This window comes from Hydractinia symbiolongicarpus, chromosome 13, assembly GCF_029227915.1.
Source record: "Hydractinia symbiolongicarpus strain clone_291-10 chromosome 13, HSymV2.1, whole genome shotgun sequence".
Lineage (NCBI taxonomy): Eukaryota > Metazoa > Cnidaria > Hydrozoa > Anthoathecata > Hydractiniidae > Hydractinia > Hydractinia symbiolongicarpus.
The window spans coordinates 20,736,964-20,751,298 of NC_079887.1; the positions used below are offsets into that span (position 1 = coordinate 20,736,964).

The window sequence follows — 14,335 nt, forward strand, 5'->3', positions numbered from 1 at the left end:
TTTTCGGGAATAACATCGGCGATACAAAGTACTTTAACTTTATCTACACTGGATTTTTTATTAGTCAATGCTGGGTTACATTACGCAATAAACACAATCTATGCACTGAAAATGGAAGCTCGGAAAAGTCATAAACAAATTCCAACATACGGTCGGTTCAATATGGTTGATTTATAAAGTTAGAGGCAAGCTTTACACTTTTCTTACTCGGAAATTAGAGTTAGCACACATTTTAGGCCTATTATGGTATGTTGGCCAGTGCGAGTCATACAGGGTTCAGAGTGGCTTATCAGAATATTTTTTCCTGAAGTTTCAATGAATACAGATGTTTTCCCTGGGAGACATCATGAAAAAGACCCTTTTTTTCCCTGAGTCTTTACACAAAGATACTATTTTTCCCAGAGTTGTCCGAACTGAGAAAGAATGTTAAACAATACTGGAACTTACAAAACATATCATCTTTTTAATGCAGTAGCTTTCCAAAACTATATGTTACAAAGTAAGAAAGTGAGAGAGTTGTAAATAGAATACAACAAAGTGTAACAAACAAAAAGAAATCCATATGTTCATTTAAGCTTTCTCTTTTTTAACTTCCCTGAGTTTTCCCTGACTTAGAAAAAGTTCTCTGAGTTTTCCAGGTTCACCCTGAGTTTTTCCAAAAAGTGTACTTTTTCCAGGTTTTCCAGAGTCACTCTGAACCCTGTCATACGTTTAACATGTCTGATTAATAAACGAGGGAGACAATTGCAATCTTTCTGGTGGAGTGCAAGTTGGTTTTCCACGCAACAACTTGTTGAAGCCGGAGTTGCAACAACAAAAAATACGTCATTATGTTCCACAAAAATGTATAATAACATATTAACAATCAAATCTTAAATATTTCTATGCTCTATATAATACAAAAACTTACACCATACCAAAAATATACACAAAAAGTTACTGTTCGTTTTATTAGCAAACTTTCAACCTAACTTCTTAATTGGTCGAAATGTTTCGTGTTGATCCCACTTAAGAAGTCGAATCAAGTGTTTTAAATTTTACAGAAAAGCCACATGGTTAGCAGTTACACAAATAGTTTATTGTAAAAACATGCACAATATTTTGACATTCCAACAGAATATGGTTGAAATAGCTACTCAGTTCCACGCAACATGGTTTGATATTTTGTTGCGTTTTATTTTTCTTGTTACAAAGCAAGTTGTTTTTAAAATATACACACGATTATTGCTAGTTCAAAATGTTAGAAAAGTACACTTTACCGTTTGGCCATGGACGTATAAAAGACAAAAATTCCCTTTTTATCCTATATAAATAAATAAATTCACATTTATTATCTTTGAAATATTGTCTCGTCCTCCTCATCCTCTTCATCAATAGGGATCATCAAGTTCATTCGACTCATCGAGTCTAACTTAGGTTCATGTTTATCTTCTCGTCTAAAAACGCTCATAAATTTTTGACTACTTTTAAGTAAACTAAACTGGCTGTGGCCAGACTCGTACTCGAATCCATCAGAGTAATCCTGTAGTCGATTATATTTATGCTGTTTTTCTTCGTGTGACCACATTTTTGTATACAAGAGAACACCTATGAGAATGCCACACAAAAATATTAAACTCCCAGCAGCCCACACTGCATTCCCAGCCTGCACTTTCGTTAGCGTGATATTGGCGGATATGTTTATGTCTGGTTTGTCTCGCTTGTGAAGTGCAGTTTCCAAACGTTTTTGGATGATAGATTCTGGATCTTTCTTTTTCTTCGTTACTGGTGGTACGGTGAATAATTGTCTCTGAAATAAATTGGAATACAGTAACACAAAAACATACAATGTGAATTTTAAAAAAACATTTTTTTCTTTTAGTGCATGGTTAAAGGAGTTGTGTGTTTTAAACTTTGCCTAAATTTGTTGGCATTAAAAACAACCATGACCTAATAAGGAGTTTTCTGGTGTAAATTCATTTTCATCCCATCATCCTGCACGTTTTCTTACCTCTTTCTTTGTAGGACAAAGAATTTGGTCTCTCTCATTAGTGACAACTGCTGATGGTTCGATTAAATTCGTCTGAAATTTTCCATTTGTTTTCACATGAGAAGCCGGTCCGTTGTTTGCTCTTTCACGGATGAACGTTTTCATATCAGTCACGTTGGCAAGCGATGAGATATAAAAGCATCCCCAACTGATAATACCAAAAGGCTAGAAAGTAACTAAACTTTTCATCCTCAAAGACTAGAACAATTTATTTTAACAAATAAGTAGACATAAAGCGTGGTGTGTTCCAGTTATTCTCCTAAGGTGTTGATTAGATTTAGAATGTTCAACCCTGAAGCAAAATATTTGGCAAACTTGTGATATATATTAACTAAAGGCTCCAGTACGCTGGAAACCTTAAAAACCCATTTACGGGTTAAAACTTGTAAGATTCGCTTCAATTTCTTTGTTCCGTGCAGACAGTTCAAATGCTTTAGAATAACAAATGTACGGAATCGAACACTGAAGCACACCGTTTTTAAAACGGCAGCCGAGGGCTGATGATATATTCGAATTGCCAGACGTTCTAAAAAACATCGAAGTTGAAACTCCTTTGGCCAGGATATTAATAAACCAAGAGTGTTACCTAGCAACAAACAACCTACTTGTTTTTCTGATAATTTTTCATAAGGAGCCAACACATAACGATGTAGACAGCTAGCAGCCAGTTTTCTCAATTTGTTTATTTCGACTTTTTTAAGACATGGATGGTATAAAAACGCAATTCCACCATGCTAAACATAAAAACGGATAAAATTTACAAAAATTTAAGAACTACATGTTACATATAAGTGAAATGAAATGGAAGCAAGTCAGTACAGTACATCATGGATGTGCAGTATAAGAAAGGTGTATGAACTCACAATGAGACAATAACCTAACACTCTATTTTTTGCACACTATGATGACAGTGATGCCTATTTCACACCAAAAAAAGTTTTAACAACGTTAAAACTTTTTTTGGCTCATTTAAAAGAGCTCAAGTGACAATCATAACTGGGGCGTCAATGGCAAAACAAATTCGATGCATTTTAAACTTGTTGAATATTGTTAACTTGCTTTTTTTTGCTCCATTTCCATTAGTACATATTTTCTTGAAAAAGCGTGATTAATTCGCGAAAATTAGTTCTTTTTATAAACAACTTTATTTTTCATTCAGTATCACTTGCTAAAAAAAGAAATAATTTGAGTCTCGTAGATGCTGAGAAGTTGTTAACCGTGATATGCAAATTTTACAGGATTTTTACCATCTATCTTTGCATTAAAATGTTAATTATCTGCAAACGATTTTTTTTAAAGACTATTTTTTTAAAGAGCTATTTAATATGCTGCTTGTTATACATTATCCAAGTTGAAATCTTAGTTGCTTAACTTTACAAATTTACAGCCTGACAAGTGAATTCGACCCAAACCGACTGGTAGCCATATGGTAGAGCGTTTGCTTCCAGTGCAGGAGGTCTTGGTTCAAACCCCTACCGACCTATGCCGGGACTATAACATTGTGAATCTATCCTTTCTGCTTAGCGTTAAGCATGACAATAGGAAAAATATCTTAGGCGGTTGTCCAGTTGAGTGATTTCTGTGCTCGCAAGATATTCGTAGCTCAAATGGGAGCTTTAAACGCGCTAGGACCCCCTTCGCAGGACCATCGATGATAGCAATACCAATATGAACTGAAGAGGCTGTCCTGAGTAAATAATCTCGAATAATCTCACATAAAAAATCTGCATACTTTCATCCGATTGTTGAGTTTTCATCCAAAATTTACCACTTTTCAACGGACAGCATTATTACACAGAAATCATAAAAAATATCAAAGGTTTTGAAATAGCACACCTGTATGATACGTATCCAGTTTTTATGATGCAATGAACTGTATTCTCCGTATGCTGGTCGATCGTCATCAGCCAGTTCTCGTCTCCTATATTCATAACAAATTATAAAAGGTTAAATTAAGTAGATGAAAGCGTCGAATAGTATAAAATTATTGCAGGAATGACCTTCTATGAAAAAGAAAACCAAAGATCAAACATCAAGAAACTTACCGTGGAAAATAATTTTCACAAAATATTGGATCATGGAAACAATGCATGGCCTAAATAAAATACAGGCGATTTCACTGTTAAGCTAAAATTGAAATTACAGTCAAACTTGTGAAAGAAGGTCACTGTGAGGTCTGAAAAAAGTGGGGGTCTGAAAAAGTGGGGGTCTTGCAAGTGGTTGTCCTATAAATCACAACTGTAAGACGACTAACTTTGGTCGTAATCGTCTCAGACAGTTTTTTTCACATTTTTTTTCGGTAAGAAAAGAAAAATGGTAGTTTGTTTTGCCATTTTTGTAAAGAAAGTATATAGTCTAGTCATCCTACACAGTTATTTTCTTGTCCTACAGATAAAAACAGTGGTCACTGGACGCATTGGTTGATGGTCTTAGATTAAAATGACCATGGAAGAGGGCAGGGGAGGGGTGTATCGGTGAGACCTAGTAATAATCATAGGTATTTAGTTAGCAATCACAAAAAGACGCCATTTAAAAATTTGCCGTGACAAAGAAAAAATCTCTTGAATATTTCAGACTTGTTAAACTAATCTACTAATTAATTTAATGCGTGAATAAAAATCAATACATACATCAGCTGGCGAATGACATGTGATGTTTTTCATTAACACCTAAAATTATAAAAACATCAAGCTATTTACTAAATGAACTAAACTTAACTTGACATAAAATCATTACTTAAAACATTCTTAACATGTACATGGAGTGTTGTGGCAAAACGAATGGGTGAAAATTTTAAATATTAATAATCTTTATTACACGAGCTACCATTTGGAATGTTTAATGTAAAAAAATAAAATAAAAAATAAAAAAATATACTCTCAGGTCTCCAATACTAGTATAGTGTTAGGATAAGGACAGTATTCCCGTTGGAAAATAATAGTGGGGGACAGGGGGTAAAAATTTTTGTTTGTTAATAGTAGTGTACTTTAAAACATTTATAAAATTAGTGAAAACAACATCTTGAATGGTTAAATATAACATAATGTTTATAAAGCATTAGCAAGTAATAATAAGCATTCAGTATATCAACTTGATATTTCTGATGTCAGAAAAACAAAATTTTTTCAACAGGTTAACAAAAACAGGTTCGAAAAACTTAAATTATCCTGGGGGAAAAAAACTTTAAAAAATAATGATAGGAGGTGTGGAATAAGAATGTCCTGGTCAGGCAAATTTGCTTAGTAAATTTCTTAAGTATCATATATTTGGAATTTTATGTAAAATGGGAAATATTGATTATATAATTTCACCTGATTTAACTCAACTCCTAAATACAAAACAGCTGATGATATCTGAAAAAATATTTCAATTGTGTTCCAGACAAAAAAATTGAATCCGCAGGCTAAATACTAAATCTATCGTAAATTGAAAGAGTGATGTTGAAACACTAACCAACATTTATTTTTTTACATGTTCCAAAAGACTTTTAAAATGAATAAGGATAGAGAAGACGAATCCAACATTTAGATACTTGACGTTTTTTAATTTTGTAGATGTTAAAGTGTTGCTTTAGCTACACTCAATTTCACTCAATCATTCAGATTTGAAAAACGCTTTCAGTTTAAAATGGAAATCTTTTTATCAAACACTCACCTTTTGTCCATCAATTTGGACATTGCATACTGTTGATAGTGTTGTCTATATATACAAGAAATAAGAACATAAGATTGATATAATGTGTTATATAATTGTGATGTGATTTTTTTTCTATAATTATCTTTGGGATTAAAAACTGCTTTTGAAATTTAGGCACTGTGCTCATCATGCACTAAAAATATAAATTATTGCTAAAAAAATTGTTTTATTTTTTTTAACATGCCTACATCTACATATAGGTGAATATTTATCATAGCACATCCATATTTCATTCTCAACAAAGAATGCTTCACCCCAATCAGACCTCTGATCATGACGGGCGAGTATAATGCGTGTAAGTCATATTGAAGAAGAACTACTTTGTTCATCACTAGCATCATGTTAGTGATGAACAAAGTAGTTCTTCTTCAATATGACCTATATCTACAGTAGTTGTATTTCAAAAAATGCTATACCTGTGTAAAATTTTGGCTGTGGTTAGTATGTGATGGCATGATACTAGGAGTAGGGTGGGAGGAAGTGTGATTTCTTGCTTCCATACCACATAGTGTGAAAATTAGGAGAAAAGTCTTCATTCTAAAACAATTATTTCCACTTTAAACAAATAAATATAAAATACCTTTATCACTTTGCAATACATAAACAGTGATATAATAATAAAATTCATTCAGCAAAAATGAATCTTTGTTTCTCATAAAACATCAAGGGGTTGACAAATCACTGAACAAATACAAACAAAATGTTTATACTCTAAAACCACAACAAAAAAGTGAATAGAAAACTCTAAGAAAAAGAGTAAAGTTGGCCACATCTGTTAAATTGATGAAAGAATCTGCAGATTGTTTTACCCTATGTTTTATGTTTCTGCACATTGTGGTATACACATGCTTATCAATTTTACATAAAATTCTTCACACAAATTCCTCACTCATATAAAAGCTTAAACACAAAATATTTTATTCAAACTTACCAATAAACACAAAATAGTATAGTATAGTAGCAGAATTAAAAAAACAATAGAAGTAAGGGATCATCTCCACAATTGTTTCACATTTTATACAAATTGATAATTTTTTAAAATTGTCTACAGATTGTTTTATGAAACAAATGTAAAGCGATTTGAAATGATTTGGAAACGACTGTTGCAATGCTGATTTTTGAAAAATCTATCATAATGTTTTTGCTTTCTACAAATGACTTTTGGTGATATTTTTTCTTCCTACGATATTGTTTTGATGGGTGGTTTTTGATGTGTGATAAACATGTTATATTAGAAGCGATTTTGAAATTGGGTAATTTTTTTCAACTTCCCCGTGGTGATTTAATAGGGGCAAGTGAATGTTACCATAGCCCAGGGTTAGCCCAAGCCATGCAAGGGAAATTGGGGACATGGCAGACTGTGTGCGCTTTTGGATGTTGCATAAATTTGTCTGCATAGCATCTAAGCCATGATCCCTCTTGGAAATAATAGAGAGTGTATCTCTCAACATTTAAGGCAAGCTATGTAAAATATGCACATCTATTTATACATCTAACCTTAACTATTCTGATTTTCTGGTGGGAAGAAGTTATAGGTCTCCTAAAGAAACAAATTTTAAAAGACTAATAACAACATAACCCGGATGGTGTATTCCACAGGTCACACATGTCGCAGGTCACAGGTCAAAATATATAACCATATATTTTTAGTTTGCTTTAGATACTTCAACATTTAACATGCACAATCATTTCAGTAGCCCTTTTACGGTGATGCTGCGCCATAAACACAAATTCAACCTGGGCTAACGTTAGACTAAAAAGACCCTGGAACGAAGTTGGTATTTCTACCGAAAATTAAATTAAAAACATCATCAGATACTTTTCACACCTATGTGGTACTTGCAAAACCATTGTTTAAAGGTGTGTGATAATATATGTCCACCAGCGACAACAGCTGTTAATCCAGCGTGGTCAAACATTCTGATATGCGAGATTTTTATTTACGGCTTAAATTAAAAATTTGTCATAGAAGGAGGGAAAGTAAACAATGAGTGAAATAATAATGACAGATAGGAAAAAAAGGAGTGTGTAAAGGAGACATAATGCAGGAAAAGGTTAACAGTAAAAGCGATAGTGTCAGCGGAGAGGTCAATCGAAAAAGTGGATTTGAATGGGTAAAAGATGAAAATGAAAAAATAATAAACAGGACTGTGATAGCGATTTAAGTGTGGATGGGTATAACAGCGAAGAAGTTAAATATTTTATTAATGATACGCAAACACCTTTCGCAAAGTAATAATCAGTTTGACAAATCTCCAGGTAGTGGATTTAATTTTTAAAATGAAACCCGAACGTGTTTGTGTGAAGAATGTTGTCAATGTTAAAGAAAACGCAGTGTTCATAATAAACCTAGGAGAGTTGCCACACCATGCTGACTGGTCCAAAGACGATCTCGGCACATGGTGAAACAGGGGATATAGCGTTGTACTAACGTTAAGCGGAGAAGGTAAAATTATAGATTCTACAAGAGTTCCAAGAAAGCCTTCAAAAAGAAAAGAATTGGTAAAAAATCATCATTCATCATTATCATTCTCGGCTTAACGTCCGTTTTCCATGCTAGCATGGGGTGGGCAAGGTATATTAATGACCCTCTTCTAATCTGATCTATAGACTGTGTTAGATCTAAACTAAACTTCCTCTGTATCAAGGCTGTCCTTATAACCTCCTGCCAAGTCTTTCTCGGTCTGCCTCTGAGCTTTGCCCCAGGAACTATCAAGGCTCTACACTTTCTTACCCAATTATCCTCCTCCATTCTTTCCAAGTGCCCAAGCCAATCTTCTTGTCTGGATAACATCTTTAATTCTACGGATACTTAGCTTGCTTTTTAGCTCATCTGAACTCTTTTTGTCTCTCAGACTGGTGTTACACATCCACCTAACCATTCTAATATCATTCCCTTCTAAACGGTCAAGATCTTGCTGCTTCAATGCCCATGTCTCACTACCGTACAACGTAACACTTCTTACACAGGCCTCATACAACCTAGCAACAAAGAAAGTAACTCTCTGAACTTTTTCCAAGCAGAACCTATCCTGCAAGTAACACTTCTTCCAACACCCCCTTCACTGCCCAACATATCACCTAAGTAACAGAAGTTCTCAACTATCTCTAACGAGCCACTGTTGTACATCATTGAAGCTGGAAATTTCTCTATAATCTCACCTTTGCAACGCTTGCATTAAAACAGAATGTCAGCTCTTAACTATCCACCAATACTACTGCACTTCTATGTACCCTTGCATGTAATGCTTGCAAGTCTGACAAAAAATTAAGTTACTACCAACCCCTTAAATAAATTACGAGTATGACTGACAAGGTGAGTCTCTGTCCGCTGAAAACCAGGATATGCTGTGCATCTGTAATAAGTTATTTTTACTTCATTTTTCAGGTTTGAAGTTGGTTGATCAAGTAATGAAAGTTTTGGTTTTGTTCCAGGGCGTGGCACTACAGATGCAATATTTTTACTCAGACAGCTTCAAGAAAAGTATTTAGGAAAGAGAAAGAATCTCTATATTGCCTTTGTAGATTTAGAGAAAGCTTTTGATAGAGTGCCACATAAAGTTATTTGGTGGGCTATGAGAAAATTAGGTGTGGATGAGTCGCTAGTTACGATGGTACAGTCTATGTACAGCAATGGTAGAAGTCGTGTCAGGATTAAGGATTCACTTAGTGATAAATTTAGTGTAAATTTGGTGTACATCAGGGTTCTGTACCTAGTCCTTTGTTGTTTTGTTCTAGTCTTAGAAGCGCTGTCGATGGAGTTCAGAACAGGTTGTCCTATAACATAATAAAGTACTATTTTGAAGGAGAACCACATGATTTTCAATTAAAGTGGCATGGAAATAGTAAAACATCAAAACTTCCTTCTAAAATCGTTTACAAGCAGCATCAAATTGCACGTCTGATGGTTGAAGCAAGATATATTATGATGAATTTGAAGAAAGTGGGGGAATTATGGGATTCCAGTCAGTCAGTGATTTACCACGCAACATTAATCAAGTGAAAAATATTAGACACAAGGTAAATTCCTATATACTTTATTGCATGAAAATTTCGTGGAATAAAATTTTCGCAGTCATTTTAATTTCGCGTTTTTTTCCGAAAAATTGCATTTTGCAGCATTTTAATTTCGCGGTTGAAGCCAAAATACAAATTTTGTGTCATTTTAATATAACCACTAATCTACGGCGCCATCACCAAACAAGAGGAGCTTCACACAACTGGTTTACATGGAATTTCGCAATAAAGCCTTCCTGTTTAGAGAAACAGTCAGGGAAATCCTCTTAATTAAGCTGTATAGCTTAATTTGGAGATCTCCTAAATATGCTGTATCATACAGCTTAATTAGGTGATATACATCTAAATAAGGAGGTAGAAAAAGTTTTTCCTCGATTTCTCGATAAATGTAAATTTTAGCAGAATCACCGCTGCAGCTCTTTTATTGTTAGTTTGACCACTACATTATAAAAAAAGAACAGTATTTCCAGCACTCTGTGTTTCCAGCACTCTGTGTGGGAGACCAGGGTTCGATTCCTCTTGACGCCGATTCAACATGGGCGAGTGAATTTTACCATAGCCCTGGGTTAACCCAAGCCATGTGAGGGAAATTGGGGAGATGGCCCCATGTGTGGGCCGTTGGATGTTGCAGGTAGTTCTAGTAGAGTGCGGGCTGTAATTGGGTCTGCGTAGCTCAAAACGAGTATTAAATAGTCTAGGACTCTCCATCTAAGCCATCGCCCCTCCTGGATATAATAGACAGGGTATATCCCTCGATATTAGTGAGGCTAACCACGTAAATAATGCAATCTCTCTCTGAGCTTAGGCAGTCTCGGTTTTACAGTACCGCTTGAATGTAACTTTACGTGTATGCGAGTTTTACGACCTCATGTAACGATCTCATGTCTACATAAAGAACGTTAACATATCTTTTGTTTATACACGAACTTAATTGCTTTCTATTGTTATCGTCGTGCGCAAGTCAGAACAATAAGATTTGATGAATCTTTTTGTTGTCACATGTAACATGCATGTTATTGTTTAAAAGTGTTAAAGATCACGAAGGCTATTGAAATATATATTTTTTAGAAAAATGAACAAACATAACACGTTAAAAGCATTTCTATCTCCGCTTTTTGTTCTTAAATTTTTAAAACACGATCTAACGAAGCTTTTCTATCGCCGTTTTTCGTTCTTAAATTCTTAAAATGCAATCTAACAAAGCATTTTTATTGCTGTTTTTCGTTCCTAAACTGTTAAAACACGATCTAACAAAGCTTTTCTATCGTCGTTTTTTGTTCTTAAACTTTTAAAATGCAATCTAACGAAACTTAAATCTTTGTTAAATTTTATTTTCCTTCGTTGATCTCTTGACGACTATAGCAATTAAATACAACAATGGGAAACACACTTAGTTCACATAAGCTAATTAAATTTCGCGAACAAGACATGAACTCTATTGTTTTCAACATGCAAAAATAGCTCATGTGTTTAACAATAGGTTAACAATAACAACGAAAGTTCTGACGCTACCGAAAGCTCATGTGAGGGTGATAAATATCGCGTACATGTAAAGTTACATTCGAGCCATACTGTATTATTTTTTGTTTCTTTTTGTTTCAGTGGTTCCCAGTGGAAACAATCCACTAACTATAAGTTTGTATTTGTTTTTAAAACATCAAACTTGCCTGAAAGACCCCAGGCTTTTTTGCTGTTTTATGGCATGGTGAGTCAGCACCCTTGGTATGATGATCCATCCTACCTATGTCCTGTGGTCTGCAAAAATTTGCACTGCAAAAATGAAATTAAAGTATAAAAATATTGGTTATTGTCTGGCTGTTAAGAATATGGCACATTATCATGAATTTTCAAGCAGATGTGGGTGCTCCAGTTTTATATATGCCTAGCTAGTAAACTAGCTGGCTGCTATATATTCATAAAACGGTTTCCCATGTTTTATAGGGAAATTCCCATGTCATATAGGGAAATGGTTTCCCATATAGGAAACTGTTTCCTAAACTAATTTTTTTTGATTTTAATTTGGGTTTCCTTTTTGGGAAACCGTTACCCATTCTAAGAACCATTTTATGGAATTGCGGAAAGAGGCTATGATAATTTTTTTTTCCTTCTGTGAAAATTTGCGGGGAAATATTCCCTTTCTATTGGTTAAAAATTTGTAGTGCGCTTCTTAACCACCTCGTGTGCAGATTCCTTTTTATTTTAGTGGTTTCCCTAATGGGAAACCATTGCCGTATTTCTGGCCTGTTAGCTAAGGGTAACGGTTTCCCAAATGAGAAAACATGAAGTTTCCCAAATAATAATAAAAAAATAATAATAATGAATATTTTTAGTGGCATGCCCAGAAAAATCGCTTTGCTTTTACACAACAATTACAATTTTTTCCACTGGGGAGCACTGAAGATTTGTAAATATCATTATATATATTGTGGGAGTAATAATTTTTAAACAGAAAGGTTAAAAATAGTTTATTGTTTATTAGCAATAAAAACATTATAGAATAAAAAACCATTATTAAAATATATAGGAAAAATTAGATTAAGATTAAGACCTTAGCTTGAAATGTTTATTAGAAGCCTCCTTGAATTGTAACAAACTCTCAATTGTAACAAAAAGGATTTAACTCCTGAACTGTCTAGCTAGCTAGCTAGCTAGCTAGCTATAGTTCAAGAAATTAAAAAAAATACAAAGTATAATGTAATGCATGCAAGAAAGACAGCTGTTTGTCCTAGCTCATGACGGTACACTATATTTATGACAGATGACAAGTAAAATCTTATCTTGTACCTCTTCTCTCCATTCCTTCATGCCGCATAATGTAATCACAACACATTCTGCACAATAAATAAACAAATTCATAAATCGAAGGACGTTGCGGCCATTTTTTTTAAAAAAACAATAAAAAAATAAATTCAATTTCAAAAGGTTATCACCCGCTGGCGCACACACACCTCCAGTCGGACGCAACAATCTTTGTCCAATATACCCCGGGGAATTCCTTTATTTTAAGGGGGTTATTATAAGAGTTTTCGTCAATTATTTTACAAAAGTATTTTGTTCTTGAGAGTGAGAATTTTGTTTTTTTCTTCAATTTCACGTTTTTAGTTTTATGATTATAATAACATTTGAATTGAAACTTTTAAAATGAATTTTTGGGCTAGACCTTTGTCTATGAAACGCCCCAATAAGCAATGCTAGCCAACGCGATGGACTTCGAGCTTTTCCAAACACATGTGGAGCAAATGTGGATGTTGCAACAAAACAGAAAATGCAGTTTTTGCCTTAATACTGTCAATTCAGACTGGTTTCTTAACTTTTTAGTATTTAGTTTGTTTGTAGTGGTTGTATGTTTCATCATCGCCTTTTACCAAACGCAACTGCGTGTTCTTTTTTAAGGATATTTTCAGCTAACAAAACTAATTTTACATGCATATTAGCTATATAGCTAGCTAGCTATACATAATTTGTCACGTAAAAACACAGCAGCTAACTAGCTAATCAATTAGCTATACGTCTAGAACTAAGAATTATAACTGGGGATTAGTTTATTTAACGAAAAGACCATTACAGTGGTTCCATGTAATAATAGATTTCCAGCATGATGTTATTTGCTTACTTTTTAGCAGTAAAAGCTCTTTGCTTCTGGCATTTACGTGGCAGGAAAAAAAGTTGCTAGGATTTGGTGAAAAAAGGGTCTTTTCCTGTGGATTTCTTCTCACGGAAACGTTGTTTGAGGTTTTTAACTATTATTGAGCGTAGAATGATGCCTTCCGATTTATATGAATAGACCTTTTTGCATGTTTACATTTTCAGCAATAAGCCCTACTGGCTCTAACAACTGTGTGACAGGCAGAAAGATGCAGGAGCTTACTTAGTGCCCGCATCTTTACCTGCTATGCAATTGCTAAAGCCGAAAGGGCTTTACCCTGAAAAATTTAAAAAGGTGCATTTATTTAAAGTTCTAAGCAGGGCTTGACATCCGACGCGAGTCCACTAGTTCGACTCGCGCTGAGACTTGCGTAAGTCAGGGTCATGGGAGTCCAAAGGGACTCTCGCAAAAAGTTTGAATGAAGGTAGCTAATTAGATTTTTTCAGAGATATATTTTTTTGTGCATTTTTAATTGACTTTATTCACTAAATGTTCTAGTTATTCCTTGAACTAAACTTATTTAGGTTAAATGCTGTATTTCCATGTGTAAAAAGTATTGGGTTTATATATATATATAAAAACTTAGTAGAGATTATATTATTTTAAATATGTTTAATCATGTCATTTTGTTAAACATAAAGTAAAACAATAACATTAAAAAAAATTAAACGCTTGTTAATTATTTTTACGGGAGTCTAAAAAGACTTGGTGGACTCGGACAATGTATTTTACGCGAGTCTGAAAAGACTCGCCTAAAAGGAATTGGATTTCAAGCCCTTTTGGCTACTTAAGGCCGGTCCTTTTTTATTTCAGGGTCATTTTCAATAAATAGATAAAATGGACTGCTAATAACTTTGCTTTCCCTATATGTTTCCTATATGTTTGCCTACTGTTGTTTCTTGTTAAAACTAAAGAGGCAGTTTGCATATTTTGTTGATTTGTAATAT

The 14,335-nt window shown here is 34.0% G+C and overlaps 1 protein-coding gene across 2 annotated transcripts; it reads right to left on the reverse strand.

The window, feature by feature from the left end:
• Window positions 1-825: 825 nt before the first annotated feature.
• Window positions 826-12,678, reverse strand: LOC130623582 (uncharacterized). Of its 2 annotated transcripts, XM_057439083.1 has the most exons (9): window positions 12,527-12,678; window positions 6,142-6,262; window positions 5,684-5,728; window positions 4,660-4,698; window positions 4,075-4,124; window positions 3,866-3,950; window positions 2,635-2,763; window positions 1,991-2,194; window positions 826-1,789 (listed from the first exon to the last, which is right to left on the reverse strand). In XM_057439083.1, the coding sequence occupies exons 2-9, from the start codon at window positions 6,259-6,261 to the stop codon at window positions 1,331-1,333; spliced, it is 1,131 nt and encodes a 376-aa protein (XP_057295066.1). In that variant the 5' UTR covers window position 6,262; window positions 12,527-12,678; the 3' UTR covers window positions 826-1,330. The 2 variants fall into 2 exon arrangements, with proteins under 2 accessions (XP_057295066.1, XP_057295067.1); XM_057439084.1 differs by lacking the exons at window positions 6,142-6,262; window positions 12,527-12,678 and adding an exon at window positions 6,306-6,640.
• Between the last annotated feature and the right edge of the window lie 1,657 nt (window positions 12,679-14,335).